The 17,470-nt window shown below is 37.8% G+C and overlaps 2 protein-coding genes across 2 annotated transcripts in view; both read right to left on the bottom strand.

The window, feature by feature from the left end:
- LOC114546120 (low affinity immunoglobulin gamma Fc region receptor II-like) overlaps positions 1 to 17,470 on the bottom strand; it is a 1,096,214-nt gene that overhangs the window by 365,925 nt on the left and 712,819 nt on the right. The window lies entirely within an intron of this gene.
- Positions 3,985 to 17,470, bottom strand: part of LOC114546127 (polymeric immunoglobulin receptor-like) — a 30,705-nt gene continuing 17,219 nt past the window's right edge. Inside the window, exons 2-7 of the mRNA XM_028564792.1 lie at positions 13,707 to 14,036; positions 8,998 to 9,348; positions 6,311 to 6,658; positions 5,148 to 5,489; positions 4,978 to 5,022; positions 3,985 to 3,998 (exon numbers count right to left, since the gene is read on the bottom strand). Coding sequence (XP_028420593.1) covers positions 3,985 to 3,998; positions 4,978 to 5,022; positions 5,148 to 5,489; positions 6,311 to 6,658; positions 8,998 to 9,348; positions 13,707 to 14,036 — 1,430 coding nt within the window. The remainder of the gene's footprint in view (positions 3,999 to 4,977; positions 5,023 to 5,147; positions 5,490 to 6,310; positions 6,659 to 8,997; positions 9,349 to 13,706; positions 14,037 to 17,470) is intronic.

Genomic DNA, 17,470 nt, shown 5'->3' on the forward strand with positions numbered 1-17,470 from the left:
TGGTTACAGAAGCAGGAAGAATTACAGCATAAAAAATGCATGTAATAGATATAAAGAGAGAGAACTTCACTGTAAACTTCCTATTGTTATAAAAAGACATTGACCTGGGCCAGGTTCAACTATTTCAAACTATTTGGGCTCATTAAGCTCAATGAGTTATCCATGATTAATGTCAGTGTGAACTTGGCCCAGGTATAGATTACCCTTTGTGTGGTTTTACCTGGCCGGTTGCCTGGAGCACAGGTGTGTTGGTCTGGTTGAACGGCATCAGGGGTATCAACAGGACTTGACACCGCCCAGGTGAGTTTGGTTTTTTGTTATCTGGAAGCACAGGCATGGTGGGAGTTTCTATATCAACAGTACATAGAAGATAGATTAGATAGAGGGAAATGTTAGTGCAGCGTATGAACAGGTTCAACAGCTTCACTTCTACAGAAAACAAACTTCCTCTACCTGAATCCTCTTCACGTTCTAAATCAGGTCCACCATGGTGGGGAGGCATCACCATATTGTTTTAAAGGATAGTTTGGAGAGCTGGAGCAACCTTTAAGCTAGGTTTCATGTTTCGCTTTGGCTTTTTATACTGATCGTGGTCAAGGATAGAGCAGCTTCGAGAACTGAATTTGTCTCTTTTGGTGTGTAGTATTGCGCCTGCATCTTTACAAAAACCTTTGCAGAGACTCTCTGTGCAGTCGCCCAGGCTGCTTGATATATCGCCGTCCGCATCACCCCGACCACGCTGACTGTAAGAAGCATTAAATACGTTTGAGTGTGTTTGTGAACTCCTGGAGACATGTTGGACAAAGGTCTCTTCAGCTGACACCAGATACCTCCATCAGATTCAGATCTCAGGATCACATCTTTCCTCCAGTCTCTGCTCCTCCTCAACACATTTAACATATTAATATAACACACACACACACACACACACACACACACAATATGAGGTTGGATATTTGAGCGGCTTTTATTTGTTTAAAAAAAATAATAAACGCACAAACAATGAATATATATAAAAGTAACAACTTGAAAATCCAAATGTAGCAAAATAAAGTATTTATCATAATAAGATAAAAGTAGGGCTGCCACCTCTTAGTCGATTAGTCGACTAATCGGTCGTTTTAGTCTCAGTCGACTAAGATTTCTTTAGTCGATTAGTCATTTTTTATGCTTATTCATGCTTAATTACTCATTTCCAAGAAACTTATGAGCACATTTATGGTAAACAAAAGATTTAAAGTGGTGCTTTTGCAGGATTAATTGTGGAGAAACTCAGTTTTACAGATGGTTAATTAACTACATTTATATTGTGCTTTTCTAGTCTTAACCACCTCTCCAAATGACAGCTCTGTCAATTAAATCAACTAGTGTTAGTCGACTAAGAATTTCTTTAGTCGAGGATAGCCCTAGATAAAAGATTGAAACAATTTACATTACATTACATTACATGTCATTTAGCTGACGCTTTTATCCAAAGTGACTTACAATGAAGTGCTTTCAACTGTGAAGGTTCAAACTCCAGACAACAAGTAGTAAGTGCAAGTACATTAGCTTTAAATAAGCAAAGCTACAAAGAGACATATGAAAGTTTTTTTTTTTATCCGAGGTGTAGTCGGAAGAGATGTGTTTTTAACCTTGGCGGAAGATGTGTAGGCGGCCATCCTGATGACGATAGGGAGCTCGTTCCACCATTTGGGAGCCAGGACAGTGAACAACAGTTTAAGGCCCATTAAGGTTTCTGAATGTCAAAACTGAGTTATCAACCATCGTGTCTCTGATCATTATTATTTCATCCATCGATTTATATTTAATAATTATCAACTGCTTTCAAAGATCATCACTTTGGTATAGTTCACATTTCATAACATTTCCTTTGACAAACTTCATGTAAATCTATTTCATAGATAATAAATCCAGTGTAAGATCTTATTTAGAGACAGACTCGTCATCAGATTTTATAATTACAACAACAACAATATTCACAATGTAATCAACTCCTCAGTTTAAACCATTCAATGTTAGCTGATATTATATCATTAGCTGAAAACATATTATTCTTAGAAGGCCCCACAAGGCTTTATATTACCCAGCAGAAAAGCATTCAAAATTCCTCCATATAAAATGTATTATTACCAAAACACCCAAACAGAAGACATTTTGAAGAGCTCTCCACCTGATTATAAGATATCTGGTGGGTGCTCCGCCTGCTGATATTTACAAATAAAGAATCATCATTTTCTGTTAAAAGCTTGCTATAGCCTAATATACTAGCGCTGAGTACAGCTGGGCTGAAGTAATAGATTACATTTGTCATTTAATGGAGCAAAGTATTTCTGTGTACTGCTGCTGAGTTTATATTGTCTGAACATCTCTGTGTTTTCTGCTTCATTCTGCTCTTAAAGAACATTTGAACTGACATCTTTCATCTGAGCATAATTTTCAGGTATCAAATAAGTAGCCTAAATTTGTTTTTTACTACAATTCATTCATAGTAAAAGCACTTTTAGTTAAGTAACTGTTTCTCTTTAAAGCAACAGTACTTTTTAAAAGATTATTTTTGGTTTTTTTTCCCCTTTATTTCAGAGTGACAGTGGTTAGACAGGAAAGGGGGAGAGAGATTGGGGACAACACGCAGCAAAGGGCAGCAGGTTGGACTCAAACCCGGGCCGCTGCAAAGGACTCAGCCTACATGGGGCGCACGCTCTTAGGGCCCTGACACACCAAGCCGATAATCGGCCGTTGGACAGTCTGGCGAGGTTGGTGACTCGAGTCTGTGAACGCTCTTACCGGGTGAGCTAGAGGTCGCCCCAAGCAACAGTACTTTTACTTGAGTAAAATGTTCTAGTTCTCTAAAGGCAGTGACTGACTTTACCATAATGCATTTATTATATTATATTATTAAATGGCATGGTTGAATTCTATCGTAGAATGCGGTCTGTTATTTCTCGATAACAGACCGCTGCTAAGGATAACACACCGTTGCCATGCAAAAGCAGAGTGTTGCCATGGATACAGTTCTGTTCACTCTGGAGGAGAGCTATCAATCAATCAATCCGCTGAAAGATGTCCGGATAATTTATCAACTGTGGCAAAAAGTGGGGAAACGTGGAGCAACTTCTGTCCTCCAATTCAAGCAATGACAGCAGATCTGATGAGCCCCTATCACCACATCTTTATATACCGTCTATAATCTCTACATCTTTATATACGGTCTATGATCTCTACATCTTTATATACGGTCTATGATCTCTACATCTTTATATATCGTCTATGATCTCTACATCTTTATATACCGTCTATGATCTCTACATCTTTATATACCGTCTATGATCTCTACATCTTTATATACAGTCTATGATCTCTACATCTTTATATACCGTCTATGATCTCTACATCTTTATATACCATCTATGATCTCTACATCTTTATATACCGTCTATGATCTCTACATCTTTATATACCGTCTATGATCTCTACATCTTTATATACCGTCTATGATCTCTACATCTTTATATACCGTCTATGATCTCTACATCTATATATACGGTCTATGATCTCTACATCTTTATATACGGTCTATAATCTCTACATCTTTATATACCGTCTATGATCACCACATCTTTATATACCGTCTATGATCACCACATCTTTATATACCGTCTATGATCTCTACATCTTTATATACCGTCTATGATCACCACATCTTTATATACCGTCTATGATCTCTACATCTTTATATACCGTCTATGATCACCACATCTTTATATACCGTCTATGATCACCACATCTTTATATACCGTCTATGATCTCTACATCTTTATATACCGTCTATGATCACCACATCTTTATATACCGTCTATGATCTCTACATCTTTATATACCGTCTATGATCACCACATCTTTATATACCGTCTATGATCGCTACGCAGTAACTTCAGCCGCTAATTAGTTAGCTTACATTGCAACGTTTACGTTACAGGTGTGTCAACATGCAGCGGCTATGCAAAAAGGACACAAGATGAATGAGGACATAAATACATAAATATTCTAAAGAAGCTATTCACCGTGTCTCACTTCACCGTCAACGGAAATGTTCAGTTTAATGTGAAGTAGAGCAGCCGATAGCCCGCTAGCTCACTACAACACTTCAGCTAATGTTGTGTCAATTCCTGCAGTGACTAAAACAGCAGCTGGGTATTTTGTCCACCACGGCAGCACCCCATAAAATATACATCTACTACCACAGCCCGTAAGGTGGTGTTGCGTAATAGACGATGGGCTGCATTAAAAAGCTACGTAGTTAACGTTGCTATGGACGCAGGATTGCTACTGTAGAGACGGAACGGACTATTTTCTTTAGCGCAAGCAATACATTCAGTTTTAAATAAATAAACTTCTTTTTAAATCAACATTTTGTGTCAAATTATTGATTTATTTGGTAGGTAGCCATGTAATAAGCGGGATAATGTAGAGCGAGCTGGTTGTTTTAGCGAATACAACCGCGACAGGGTGATCAAGACTTGAATCAGGTCTTGAATCAGCCTACATTCTCTACATTATCCCTTACTCATTCAAACCTTTTTCATTTCTTTGAAGCAATTTATACTCAAGTAAATATTATAGTTCTGTAAAAGGTAAAGTTAATTTGAAGTGAATCTCTGTCCTCCTCTGGGACCATCTCATCAAGGAGAGACCATAGAGGAGCTCAGCGCTTCAGATAATACAGATCCCAGACTCAGATACACAAACCCCGGGGGGCAAACAGACCAAATAGCAGATCTGCATATGACCTCACACCCACAAAAGTAATGAAAATCATTTTATACATACAGGACATGAGAAACCAGTCAGCTGTATAGAGCTCTGGGAGTTGTCGAGGAGCTGATCGGATTTAAGCATCATCAGCAGCAGCAGCAGGTTATTCTGATCTCCTGTTATTATATATTTTATATTTCAGGACAGATTTCAAAATCAGACCAACACCTGCTGCCACAACGTATATAAGAAAGTTTCCTTTGGAATCTGAAGATGAAACAACATGAGTCAGTAGATGTGTGGATAGTGGAGCAGCTTTCATCCTCTCTGATGTTAGAAACTGCAGCTACAACCTGATACTCAGAAAAACTCACTGAGAGAGACTCACTCACCTGGAACCTGCAGACGGATGATTCTGATTGGCTCAATGCCTCTCTTTTTACGTGTTGAACCATCGGTTTTAACTCGACACTCGTATGTTCCAGCGTCGTGTCTGCTCACATTCTTCAGAATTAAAGACACGTCTCCGTCCTTCAGATCTCTGTCCACCAGCTCCACCCTGTCCTTAAAGGATGGATGCTGGTAGGTTGGATCCAGGTGTCCATCGCTGTAATAGAGGACGTACTCTGGCTCCAGGTCAGGTCTGGTCCACAATACAGCTCTGATGGAGGAATCAGCAACCTGACATGGCAGAATGACATCATCTCCAGGGCGCACTGTTACCTCCATCAGGTCTGAAAAACAATAAACAATAGTAGTAATCAATAAAAGTCATGGTATTGTTATGTGTGACTGCAGCACCACGGTGGTTTAAAACATCTATTTCCTATTGTTTAAATCCACCAATCACAACACAACACGTACCAGACAAGCAGTTTTAACATTTAATAGCTATACTGGATATTTATTGCAGATATCTGTATTTCAATTCTTCTTAGTCAAAAAGATCTTTTTTATTGTTATTATTATTATTATTATTATTAATTCTACTAATTCTATTTCTTATAATACTTTGTGTATTTTTTATCTAATGTCTATTTCATGTGTATTTGTGATGTGTTTACATTTATATTTATACTAGTCAAAATGTAAATCAGATATTTAAAATAACATTCTGGATATCTGAAATTAAAATTATGACCAGCAATAATAAAATTGTATCTGCAATTGAAGTTCTTCGGAAGAATTCTGTTTTCAGATTTCTAAATTGTTTCTGGAGAGTAAGAATGACGTTTTAGATATTTGAAATGATCATCGATCAAAACATTGTAATGACTTATTTTTTACTTTTACCTAAGAACATTTTTCAAGTGTTAATTATCGAGTTATTTTGTTGTTACTTGAGGAAAGTTTATTGAAAGTAAGAAGTACTTTAACTTTAAGGTAACATTTCTTACAGTACTTTTACAGGAGTAAAATATTCTCTAAATGTTGAGATGATTTGAACTGATTGTCTCTCTGTCTGACTCTCTGGGACCAACTCATCATGGGAGACTCTAGAGGAGCTGCAGCTACAACCTGATACTCAGAAACACTCACTGAGAGACTACCTCACCTGGAACCAGCAGATGGATGATTCTGATATGGTCAGAGTTGGTGTCTCTCTTTTTACGTGTTAAACAATTGGTTTTAACTCCACACTCGTATGTTCCAGTGTCGTTGATAGTCACATTCTTCAGAATTAAAGACACGTCTCCGTCCTTCAGATCTCTGTCCACCAGCTCCACCCTGTCCTTAAAGGATGGATGCTTGTCGGCTGCATCCAGGTGTCCGTCTCTGTATAAGAGGACAATATCTGGCTCCAGGTCAGGTCTGGTCCACTCTACAGCTCTGATGGAGGAATCAGCAGCCTGACATGGCAGAATGACATCATGTCCAGGATCAACAGTTACCATAGGTAGGTCTGAAAAACAATAATAAACAATAGTAATCAATAAAAGTCACGGTATTTCAAAAGACCTCCATCAGGTGTAACACTGCAGAAGGGATGTTAATTAATAAAGATATCACAGGACTTTATTCTGACAAGGTCAACAGTTGTTGAGACGCATGAAGCTGATTAACTTCTAATCAATTGTTCAAGTTTATCATCTCCTTAGATTAGAACAGCTGATCTGATCTCTTCCTCAGTCACCGTCTCTAAAACACCAGAAAACAACAGACACCAGGTGTCCTGCTGTAGGAAATGTGTTGCTGCACTCAGATATAAAACTGTTATATATGCGTGTGACTGCAGATATCCATATTTCAATTCTTCTTAGTCAAAAAGAACATATCGTCATTCTTCCTAGAACATATGACGTCACTTTGGTCATCAAGGCTTTCAATTTCAGATATCCAAAAAATCAGATAACCAGAAATGATTTGTAGATTTTGGTTTCTCCTGAACAACAACAACCTTACTCATCTTTATATCTGTGAATATATACCTTCGGTTTATATAAGGGAGTTTACTTTTTTTAAATTAATTATTATTATTATTATTATTATTATTATTATTATTATTATTATTATTATTATTATTATAACTAATTCTACTAATTATATTTCTTATAATACTTTCTTTATACTTTTATCTTATGTCTATTTAATGTGTATTTCTGATGTGTTTATATTTACATTTGTACTAGTCAAAATGTATATCAGATATTTAAAATAATATTCTGGATATCTGAAATTAAAATTATGACAAGCAATAACTAAATTGTATCTGAAAATAAAGTTCTTCATAAGATTTCCGTTTTCAGATATATAAAATGTTGTTTCTGGAGAGGAAGAATGACGTTCTGGATATCCAAAATGATCACCGATCAAAACATTGTAATGTCTTTCTAAAGCACATTTTTCAAGTGCCAATTATCGAGTCATTTTGTTACTTGAGGAAAGTTTTTTGAAAGTAAGAAGTACTTTAACAGGAATAAAATATTCTCTAAATGTTAATGATATCGGGTGATGACCTGCAGCTTTATTTACACAGTGAACAAACTTTCATGACACTGGCACAACCATGAGCACACAGACGTGTCTGCTCAAGGGTGACCAACATGTACATAGAAATAGATCCCTTTTAAACTCTTTTTTGTGCTCACACAGCATGAGATATCTATTTCAGTTGGAACAGTTTACTCTTAAACTGAACCTTTCATGGCAGATGCTTCTAATAGATTCCCACATTCCTGGCTCCAATTCCTCTGTGTGACAGTTGTACCCAAACTCATAATAGATTTACACATTCTAAGCTATTCCTGTGGGTGAAGGTTGTCCCCAGACTAACCTTCTTGTGTAGTACACTACATACAAGATATAAAATACATTTGAAACATGTAGGCAGAAATATCCAACCTATCAGTTAAGATCATTTGAACTGATTGGGCCTCATTCACCAAACGTTCTTAGGAACAAATGTGTTCTTAAACTCCACTTGCACAGTTTTCACAAATATTCTGGCATTCACCAATGTTTTCTTATTTGGGATTTGTTCTTAGGTAAGAACACGATCTACGTACACTCAAGAGCCCTCTTTCGCATTATTTAGAGCAGACATGTTTGCGCAAAATAGGTAGCTATACAATTTTCATCCGTTCTAACTTAAAATTTAACATTTCTCTCCATTTTGTAACTTATTATTTTCATTATTTTACACATAATTACACATTTGTATCTTTTAATAAATACACACTACTGCTCATTTGTAAAGCACTTTGAATTCCCATTGTGTATGAATTGTGCAAGGCCTATATAAATAGACTTGCTTTGCTTTGCCTTCAATTCCCATCAATTATGTTAACGGAGAATGCTGCCATCCAATAATGAGTGATTAATCACGCTATTTATGCTGTTGAGACTTTTAACTCACTTATGAAAAGCAAAAAAAAAAAAAAAAAAAAAGCAAATGGGTCTGATGTGTTCAATTATAATGGGAACGAGTGTTTTCTTTAAGTTTCTCAGTTGCTCATATGTTACGTTATGTGCGCTTGCGCAGCTTCACATAGAAACGTTAATTATGGCACCTGGCAATCATTTCATCCTCACCCCGACAGTCATCAGGAGCACACAGCCCGTTGGTGTGTAACTGCTAACTACTCACGCAGTCTAGTAATAATGTTTCATGTTTAAGTCACTTTTAAGAAAAGAGAAAACTTAGGAAGACATGAATGAATGAATGAATGATGATGAATTGGAGACCCTAGCTGCAGCTACAACATGATACCTAGAAAAACTCACGGAGAGAGACTCACTCACCTATAACCTGCAGACGGATGGTGGTTATGATTTTGTAAAAGTCAATGTCTCCTTTTGTACGTCCAGAACCACGGGTCATAACTATACACTTGTATGTTTCAGTGTCATGTCTGCTCACATTCTTCAGAATTAAAGACACGTCTTTGCCCTTCAGATCTCTGTCCACCAGCTCCACCCTGTCCTTATAGTCTGGATGCTGGTAGGTTGTATTCCAGTATTCATCTCTGTAATAGAGGAGGTCATCTGGCTTCAGGTCAGGTCTTCTCCACTCTACACATATGATGGAGGAATCAGCAGCCTGACATGGCAGAATGACATCATCTCCAGGATCCACTGTTACTACAATCAGGTCTGAAAAACAATAATAAACAATAGTAATCAATAAAAGTAATGGTATTTCTAAAGACCTCCATCAGGTGTAACACTGCTAAAGGGATGTTATTAATCAGTAAAAACTGCAGAGATATCACAGGAGACTTTATTCCCACAAGGTCAACAGTTGTTGTTGAGACACATGAAGCTGATCAATTTCTAATTAATAGTTCAGGTCTTAGCATCTCCTTAGATTTGAACAGCTGATCTGATCTCTTCCTCAGTCAGCATCTCTAAAACACCACAGAACAACAGACACCAGGGGGGCTGTTGCACAAAACCAGGATAATCAATTATCATGGATGAATTTAGCTTTGACTTGGTTGCACAAAAGCAGGTTGAATTAAACCAGCCAAGTAACCATGGAGATTTATTCTTTGGGGCTAGCCTGCTCCAGAGCAGGCTAACAGCCAGGCTAAGATTAATCCTGGAGTCTGATGTGTTAAATCAGGTGACGCTCAGATCTGAAATAAACGTGTTTAACAGTTATTCCGTTGTCTTCTGAATGTGTTCCGCTTTATTTTTATTAACATGCATTACTTGTCACTATTACTGTCACAAGTTAGATTTTTATCCTTCTATTGCAGTTGTTTTGATGGTAAGAAATGGTTGCACTGGCACGAGAGATTAAGTGGGACAATGCAGAGGAAATGGTCTTTTCCTAGGGGTGTGATGAGTCGCTTACTCCACGAGACGAGACACATCACGAGATTGGGTCCACGAGAACGTGACGAGATTTCTCGTCGAGGTGAAAAGTTGTCTCGTGAGGCGATGTGATGTCAGCGTGATGGAGCGTGGAATTACTGTTGAAGATCCCCCCCCTGCCACTTTTAAATCATTTGTAAAATGCCGTATACCGCGGCTAACACGAGCACTATGCAAAAAACTCTTACAGCACCACCACAGCTCTCTACTAACTACTGCACCCACGAGTCGCGGGTGCAGTAGTTAGTAGTACGGCATTTTTTTCTTACAATGTTTACATATTGTGTTCGTCTTGTCTGTCACTCTTTTGCCATTTATTATTTCCGCAGGAAAACCAAAATGTTGCCACACAAATGATTTAAAAGTGGCAGGGGGATCTTCAATAGTAATTCCACGATCCATCACGCTGACATCACATTGCCTCATGAGACAACTTTTCACCTCGACGAGAAATCTGGTCACATTTTAATCTCGCGAGATCTCGTACCACGAGATCTCGTCACACCCCTAGCTTTTCCTCTGCTGCTGTCCTGTGAAATGTGCCCCGTGCAACGTGGAGAAGCAGGGAGGGCAGGGGGATCCTCCTACACCGTGCAGCAGACTCTAAAAGGAGACATTTAGCGTCAATAATGACCACAATGGCACCTGGCCAAACATCTGTATTTTACGAGATGGGAGTGAGAATGTGTTCAAAGCTTCTTAATCATTTTATTTTGGTGCTGTCACTTGTCATCTTCGAGCTTGGGAGTGAGAAAAAAAACATGAATAATAATAACAGGCTACATTGTTTTACAGATATTCTTACAGTTTGTATTGAAGTCACTTCTTTTTCTAGTTTTTGTCCAGTCATGTTTGTTCTGTATGAAAATTAATTGTAGAAAGATATTTAGAATTAGATTTATTACTATTAGCTTAGGCTATAGAGATTTGTGCATATTGTTGTAAAACATTCTCGCATTTAGAATAAGGGTTTGACATTAAGCCTAGTCCTTAGCGTAAATTTCCAGAGGAACATTAATTCCCTCTGCTCACTTTTAAGGCAAAGTAGGATAATAATAAGAAGGACACTATCCAGCCTTTGTTAAACTGCTTGTGTGATCTCAAAATATGGTTGGATCAGACTTTTCTCTGTCTTAATTATAATAAGACTGTGTTTGGTCAAGCCGATCATTTTAGTGCCTGTGTAGATGCTCTTGGTACTTTAGGCTCCCAAATTCATCCTAAAAACCAACTAGTAACCACTGACAAAGTATTAACTATCTAATGTTTATAGATGGTTTACAAAGTATTTATTAACTATTTAACAAGGTATTATAGTCATCTGTTGCAACTTTATAATAACCATCCAGACACTGTTTATAGACGGTTTACAAAGCAACTAGTAACCCTTAACACATGTTAGGAATATCTGGTCCATCTATCTATGTTATGTTTCTAGATGTTTTAAAAATGGTTTCTTAAAGGTTTACAAATATTTTTTAATAATTACCAGATACATAATATAGTATATGAGGGATATAATGTGTGTAACAATAAACTGTTAATCAACACCACTACTAATAATAATTAGTAAACAGTTGTTAACAGTAAAATGACTGTTCGCTGACAGTTAAATGACAATGAACTAAAGATTATTTAATTATGAATTTACCATCTATTAATGATGGTTATTATAAAGTGTTACCAGCAATTTAAACAGATGTATAACTTTGTAAAAATGTGGAGTGATTTTTTTTTAAATCCTTACGCATTCAGTTGGTCTGCTATTGTCTGTCGGGCTTTTTCTCTCCGTTTGATAACACCAGCCGTATTTCCCTTTTTGCATATTATATGTTTCACCTCCTCGTAAGTTTCCATTAGATGCTGCTGCTCAGCGGGTGAAACATATGCCGCACACGTCTTCTCCATTTCTGCAGCAGTGAAGCTGTGATCGATACCGTGGTCTATTTAAGATAGCCGTGAAGTGCACTTATCCCAGCTATGTACACCTGGCTTGACATAGCTTAATCTTCTCATCCTGGCTCGGCAAATGTGCAAACGATTAAGCCGCGATGAGCAGATCACAATAAGTCAAGCTGCGCCTTTTCAGTTATCCTGGATTTCTTTATTCTACTTTTGTGCAACAGGCCCCAGGTGTCCTGCTGTAGGAAATATGTTGCTGCTTGTGTTTTAACTGTCACTGCTCTCATAGATATAAAACTGTTATATATGTGTGTGTGACTGCAGCACCATGGTGGTTTAAAACATCCGTTTCCTATATTATATCCACCAATCACAACACAGCACATCACAGACAAGCTGTTTAACATTTAATGCCTATACTGGATATATTATATATATTAATATTATATTGCAGATATTCGTATTTCAATTCTTCTTATTCAAAAAGAACATATTGTCATTCTTCCTCAGACAAATGACATCACTTTTTGTCATTAAGGCTTTCAATAAAAAAACAACAACAACAACAACCTTACTCATCTGTAGATACATACATACATACATACACACACATACATATATATACACATACATATATACATATACATATATATATATATATATATATATATATATATATATATATATATATATATATATACACACACACATATATATATATATATATATATATATATATATATATATATATATATATATATATATATATATATATATATATATATATATATACACACACACACACACACACATACATATATATATATATATATATATATATATACACACACACACACATATATATATATATATATATATATATATATATATACACACACACACACACACACACACATACATACACATATATATATACACACACACACACACACACATACATACATACATATATATATATATATATATATATATATATATATATATATATATATATATATATATATATATATATATATATATATACACACATACACATATACACACACATACATACAGTGTGTATATACACACACACATATATATATATATATATATATATATATATATATATATATATATATATATATATATATATATATATATATATATATATATATATATATATATACACACAGTACACTGTAGGTTTATATAAGGGTGTTTACATTTTTTCTATTACTATTATTATTATAACCTATTTAAATTTTTTCTTAATACTTTCTGTATATGTTTCTCTCATGTCTATTTAATGTGTATTTGTGTTATTCTGATGTGTTTACATTTACATTTCTTTTGAGCTGCTGTAGAAATTTCCCCAGTGTGGGATTAATAAAGTCTATCTTAGTTTATCTTCTAGTCATAATTCTAATTTAAGTTCATTTTACATTTGTACTAGTCAAAATGTATATCAGATATTTAAAATAACATTCTGAAAATCTGAAATTAAAATTATGACCAGCATCAACTAAATTGTATCTCAAATTGAAGTTCTTCTTCATAAGAATTGTTACTTTTCTTACTGTACTAAATTAAAATATTCTCTAAATGTTAAAATAATTTGACCAGTCTGTCTGTCTCACTCTCTGGGACCAATTCATCATGGGAGACTCTAGAGGAACTGCAGCTAAAACCTGATACTCAGAACAACTAACTGAGAGAGACTCACTCACCTGTAACCTGCAGACGGATGGTGCTGATGAGTCTGATTTGGTCAGTATCATTGGTTTTAACTCGACACTTGTATGTTCCAGTGTCGTTAATGTTCACATTCTTCAGAATTAAAGACATGTCTCCGTCCTTCAGATCTCTGTCCACCAGCTCCACCCTGTCCTTAAAGGATGGATTCTGGTGGGTTGTATTCAAGTGTCCATCTGTGTATAAGAGGACGTTATCTGTCTTTAGGTCAGCTCTGGTCCACTTTACAGCTCTGATGAAGGGATCATCAGCCTGACATGGCAGAATGACTTCATCTCCAGGGCGCACTGGTACCACCATCAGATCTGAAAACAATAATAAACAATAGTAATCAATAAAAGTCATGGTATTTCAAAAGACCTCCATCAGGTGTAACACTGCAAAAGGGATGTTAATTCATCAATAATATAAACTGCAGAGATATCACAGGACTTTATTACCACAAGGTCAACAGTTGGTTTTGAGACACATGAAGCTGATCAACTTCTAATCAATAGTTCAGGTCTTAGCATCTCCTTAGATTAGAACAGCTGATCTGATCTCATCCTCAGTCTGCATCTCTAAAACACCACAGAACAACAGACACCAGGGGTGTGATGGTTGGGATCAGCTGGCTGTGAGTTTTCTGTTGTTTTGTTTTCCACTGTGTGTTCTGCCGTTTTTCTCTTTTTTCTCTGCCTCTCTCTGTTTCTCCCTTGTTTTCCCTTCCCCTGTAATTGCACCGGCCAGTTGACTTCCCACACCTGTTCTTCATCTGGTCATCGCCTCTCCTGGCGTACTCACCTGCCAGTCATCAGCTCCAATCAAGACCAGAATTTAAACTAGAGATTGTCCGATGCCGATACCAGTACTCCCTAAAACATTTACATTTATAAAAGACATATTATATTATATATATATATATATATATATATATATATATATATATATATATATATATATATATATATATATATATATATATATATATATTCATACCAGAACATAGCGACGGCCAACACTTGATAAGTACTTACGCACAGAAATATTCACATGTATAAAACCGGGCATACACCAGGTCCTGCGCACCTTTTTCTTTATAATTTACATGACGCCCCCAACGTTATTCTTCATCCAATCCCAATGGGTAATACCTCAGCAGACGGGAAAAAACTTCACCGACTGTGAGGTTGAGGTGCTGATTGAGGAGGTGGAGGCGAGAAATGTTTTTTCTGTTTGTAGTTTTGTCATTTTGAATAAGCAATACAAGAAAATGCACAGAATGGCAAATGGTGACTCAGAACCATGGCAGAAATGAAAAAAATTCAAACTGGAAATCAAGAGAATAGTGGCAGCGCCACAACAGTTACAGAACAACATGCATCTCAGTCTCAGTCCAAATTACACACAATAAGCAGTTTGAACTCACTGATGTAATGCCATTTATTTTCTATGTGTTAGTACGCTCAGTGAAACTGAGTCCAGCGCGAGGGAGACCAGACTCAGAGGAGGAGAGGTTAGTGAGGCCAGCGTCTCCACGGCAGCTGACAGTGCGCACAGATCCGCTGTGCCACGCATGGATGAAATAATGAAATAGTAAATAGGAATAGAGTAACAGAAATATGTGCAAAATCAAGACAGTCAAGACAGCCCAGTGTTTGGTGGACCGGTACACCTTGTTCAGTTAATAGCCTACAAATCATCCACGGGATCAATTCGCATCACATGAGTTTGCCCCCGACACAGCGTTTGTTCCTGGGGAGATGGATCCGTCGTCCTGCCTCCTGTGCGCCATGGATGTCTGAGCCTCAGCAGCTATAGAATCACAGACACTACTGCATTTTCCGTGCTGATCTTTTTGTTGCCAGTAAGATATTCCATCTATGGGAAATACAGACGATGACTGAAAGTATTTTCTAAGTGGATAGTTAATTCATTTCCCATCCTCATGTTTAACAGATTAAGTAGCCTGCAAATTAAACAGTTGGTATTGTGAAAGATGTGAAACATTTTCCACATAATATGATCCAACTTTTATGGTGTATCAGCGGATATAATTATGATTTTTCATAGACAATGTCACAAACGTATGCCAATAACTGTAGTGGAAACTTTATTTTGTAATGTTTGTTGATTTTCGGCACTTTTCAGTTAGAATTCACGTGACAGAGCCAGAAAAGACTTTACGGATGGCCCGCACATTCTCACGACTGCTCAACAGCTTGCGTGACAGGCCGCACATTCTCATGTCAAGTACATTTTTTATACATCACAAAGTGTCCGTGAAAACCAGCGTACGCAACGTTTATACATGAGGCCCCTGGTGACACATGTTACAAGCTCCTCCAGAAATCTTGGGTATTTGCCTTTGTCTGTTCTTTTGCATGAATCCCTTTCTCTGTTTGTTTCCTGACGTCATCACCTTCACCACGCTCCGCTGTCTCCAGTCAGCTGGCCTCACCACCCGTACGCAAAATTACGAATCCCACTATGGCCACGCCAAGACCCGCCCTACGAAGCAGCTCGATTGGTTGCGGTTAGGCAATTCACCTCGAATGGTTAAGGTTAGGGTTAGGGGATTGGTCAGGGGATAGGACCTGTACATGGACGCCTGGCCAATAGTAGTGTGTGAACGCTATTGAAGGGCGGGTCTTGGCGTGGCCATAGTGGGATTCGTAATATCGCCACCCGGTCCCCTCCTCGCGGCTCCCCGCTCCATTGCGCCTCTGCTTCCGCTTCCAGTCTTCCCCTCTTCTGCTCCTCGGCTCCCTGGTTTCCAGTGTCTCTTCCTCTGCCTCCCTGTTCTCCCTGAGCTTCCTCACCTTCCCCAGCCACAGTCATCATGCCTTCGCTCCGTTCCTTGGTGTCCGCCTCCTCCCATCCCCTCTCCCTCACCTATCCCTTTAATCCAAATAAACCCTCTGTTGTCTTTGAGTCTTGCATTTGGGTCTGTACTGTCACACCTGAACTGAACTATTCAAATCACAGGCGGAGTTTGACATTTGAGCCGTGGTGGTGGGGGGGCTCGTAGCAGCTGAGACCTGGGGTCCGTTTCAGGAAGGAGGTTTAACAAACTCTGAGTCTAACCCTGATCTCAGAGTTGATTTACCCTGAGATGGGAAACACTGAGTTTTCACATGATTCAACCCAGCAGTACATATAACCGGGCTGATCACCTCATCGGCGCCAGTTCGTTACAACCATCCATGTACACCATCCAGTCTCGTCATCCACGCTGGGATTCCTCTTTGTAACTAGGGTGTACTCACCTCTGCCTGCTCGCCTCGAGTCCCTGTCCTGCCTCGATTCTCCACTGCCTGCTCGCCTCAACCCTCACACCAGCCCTGGAGCTTCCCAGCCCTGACTCTACCGTCATTGTTTCTTATACGTACAATCTGTTCATTAAAGACTCCTTTAAAACTAAATTACTAGTCCCGTGTGTTTATCTCTGCATTCTGGGTCAGAAATGAACCTTAACACATTCATCTTAAGAGTGCACCTGGGGTCCATTTCAGGAAGGAGGTTTAACAAACTTGGAGTCTAACCCTGATGTCTGAGTTGATTTACCCTGACATGGAAACTCAGAGTTTTCGGTTCCAGAACAGCTGATTTGGGTTGGTCCAATCAACTCAGAGAAGGTTCAGTTAAGCACGTGCACCACCACAATAAAGAGGCAGCATGAATGGAGCCATGATACTACGATTCACCATAGCAACAACCACAAACAAACTGGTCAGTGGAAATATTCATGGACACATAC

This window comes from Perca flavescens, chromosome 19, assembly GCF_004354835.1.
Source record: "Perca flavescens isolate YP-PL-M2 chromosome 19, PFLA_1.0, whole genome shotgun sequence".
In the NCBI taxonomy this organism is placed as follows: domain Eukaryota; kingdom Metazoa; phylum Chordata; class Actinopteri; order Perciformes; family Percidae; genus Perca; species Perca flavescens.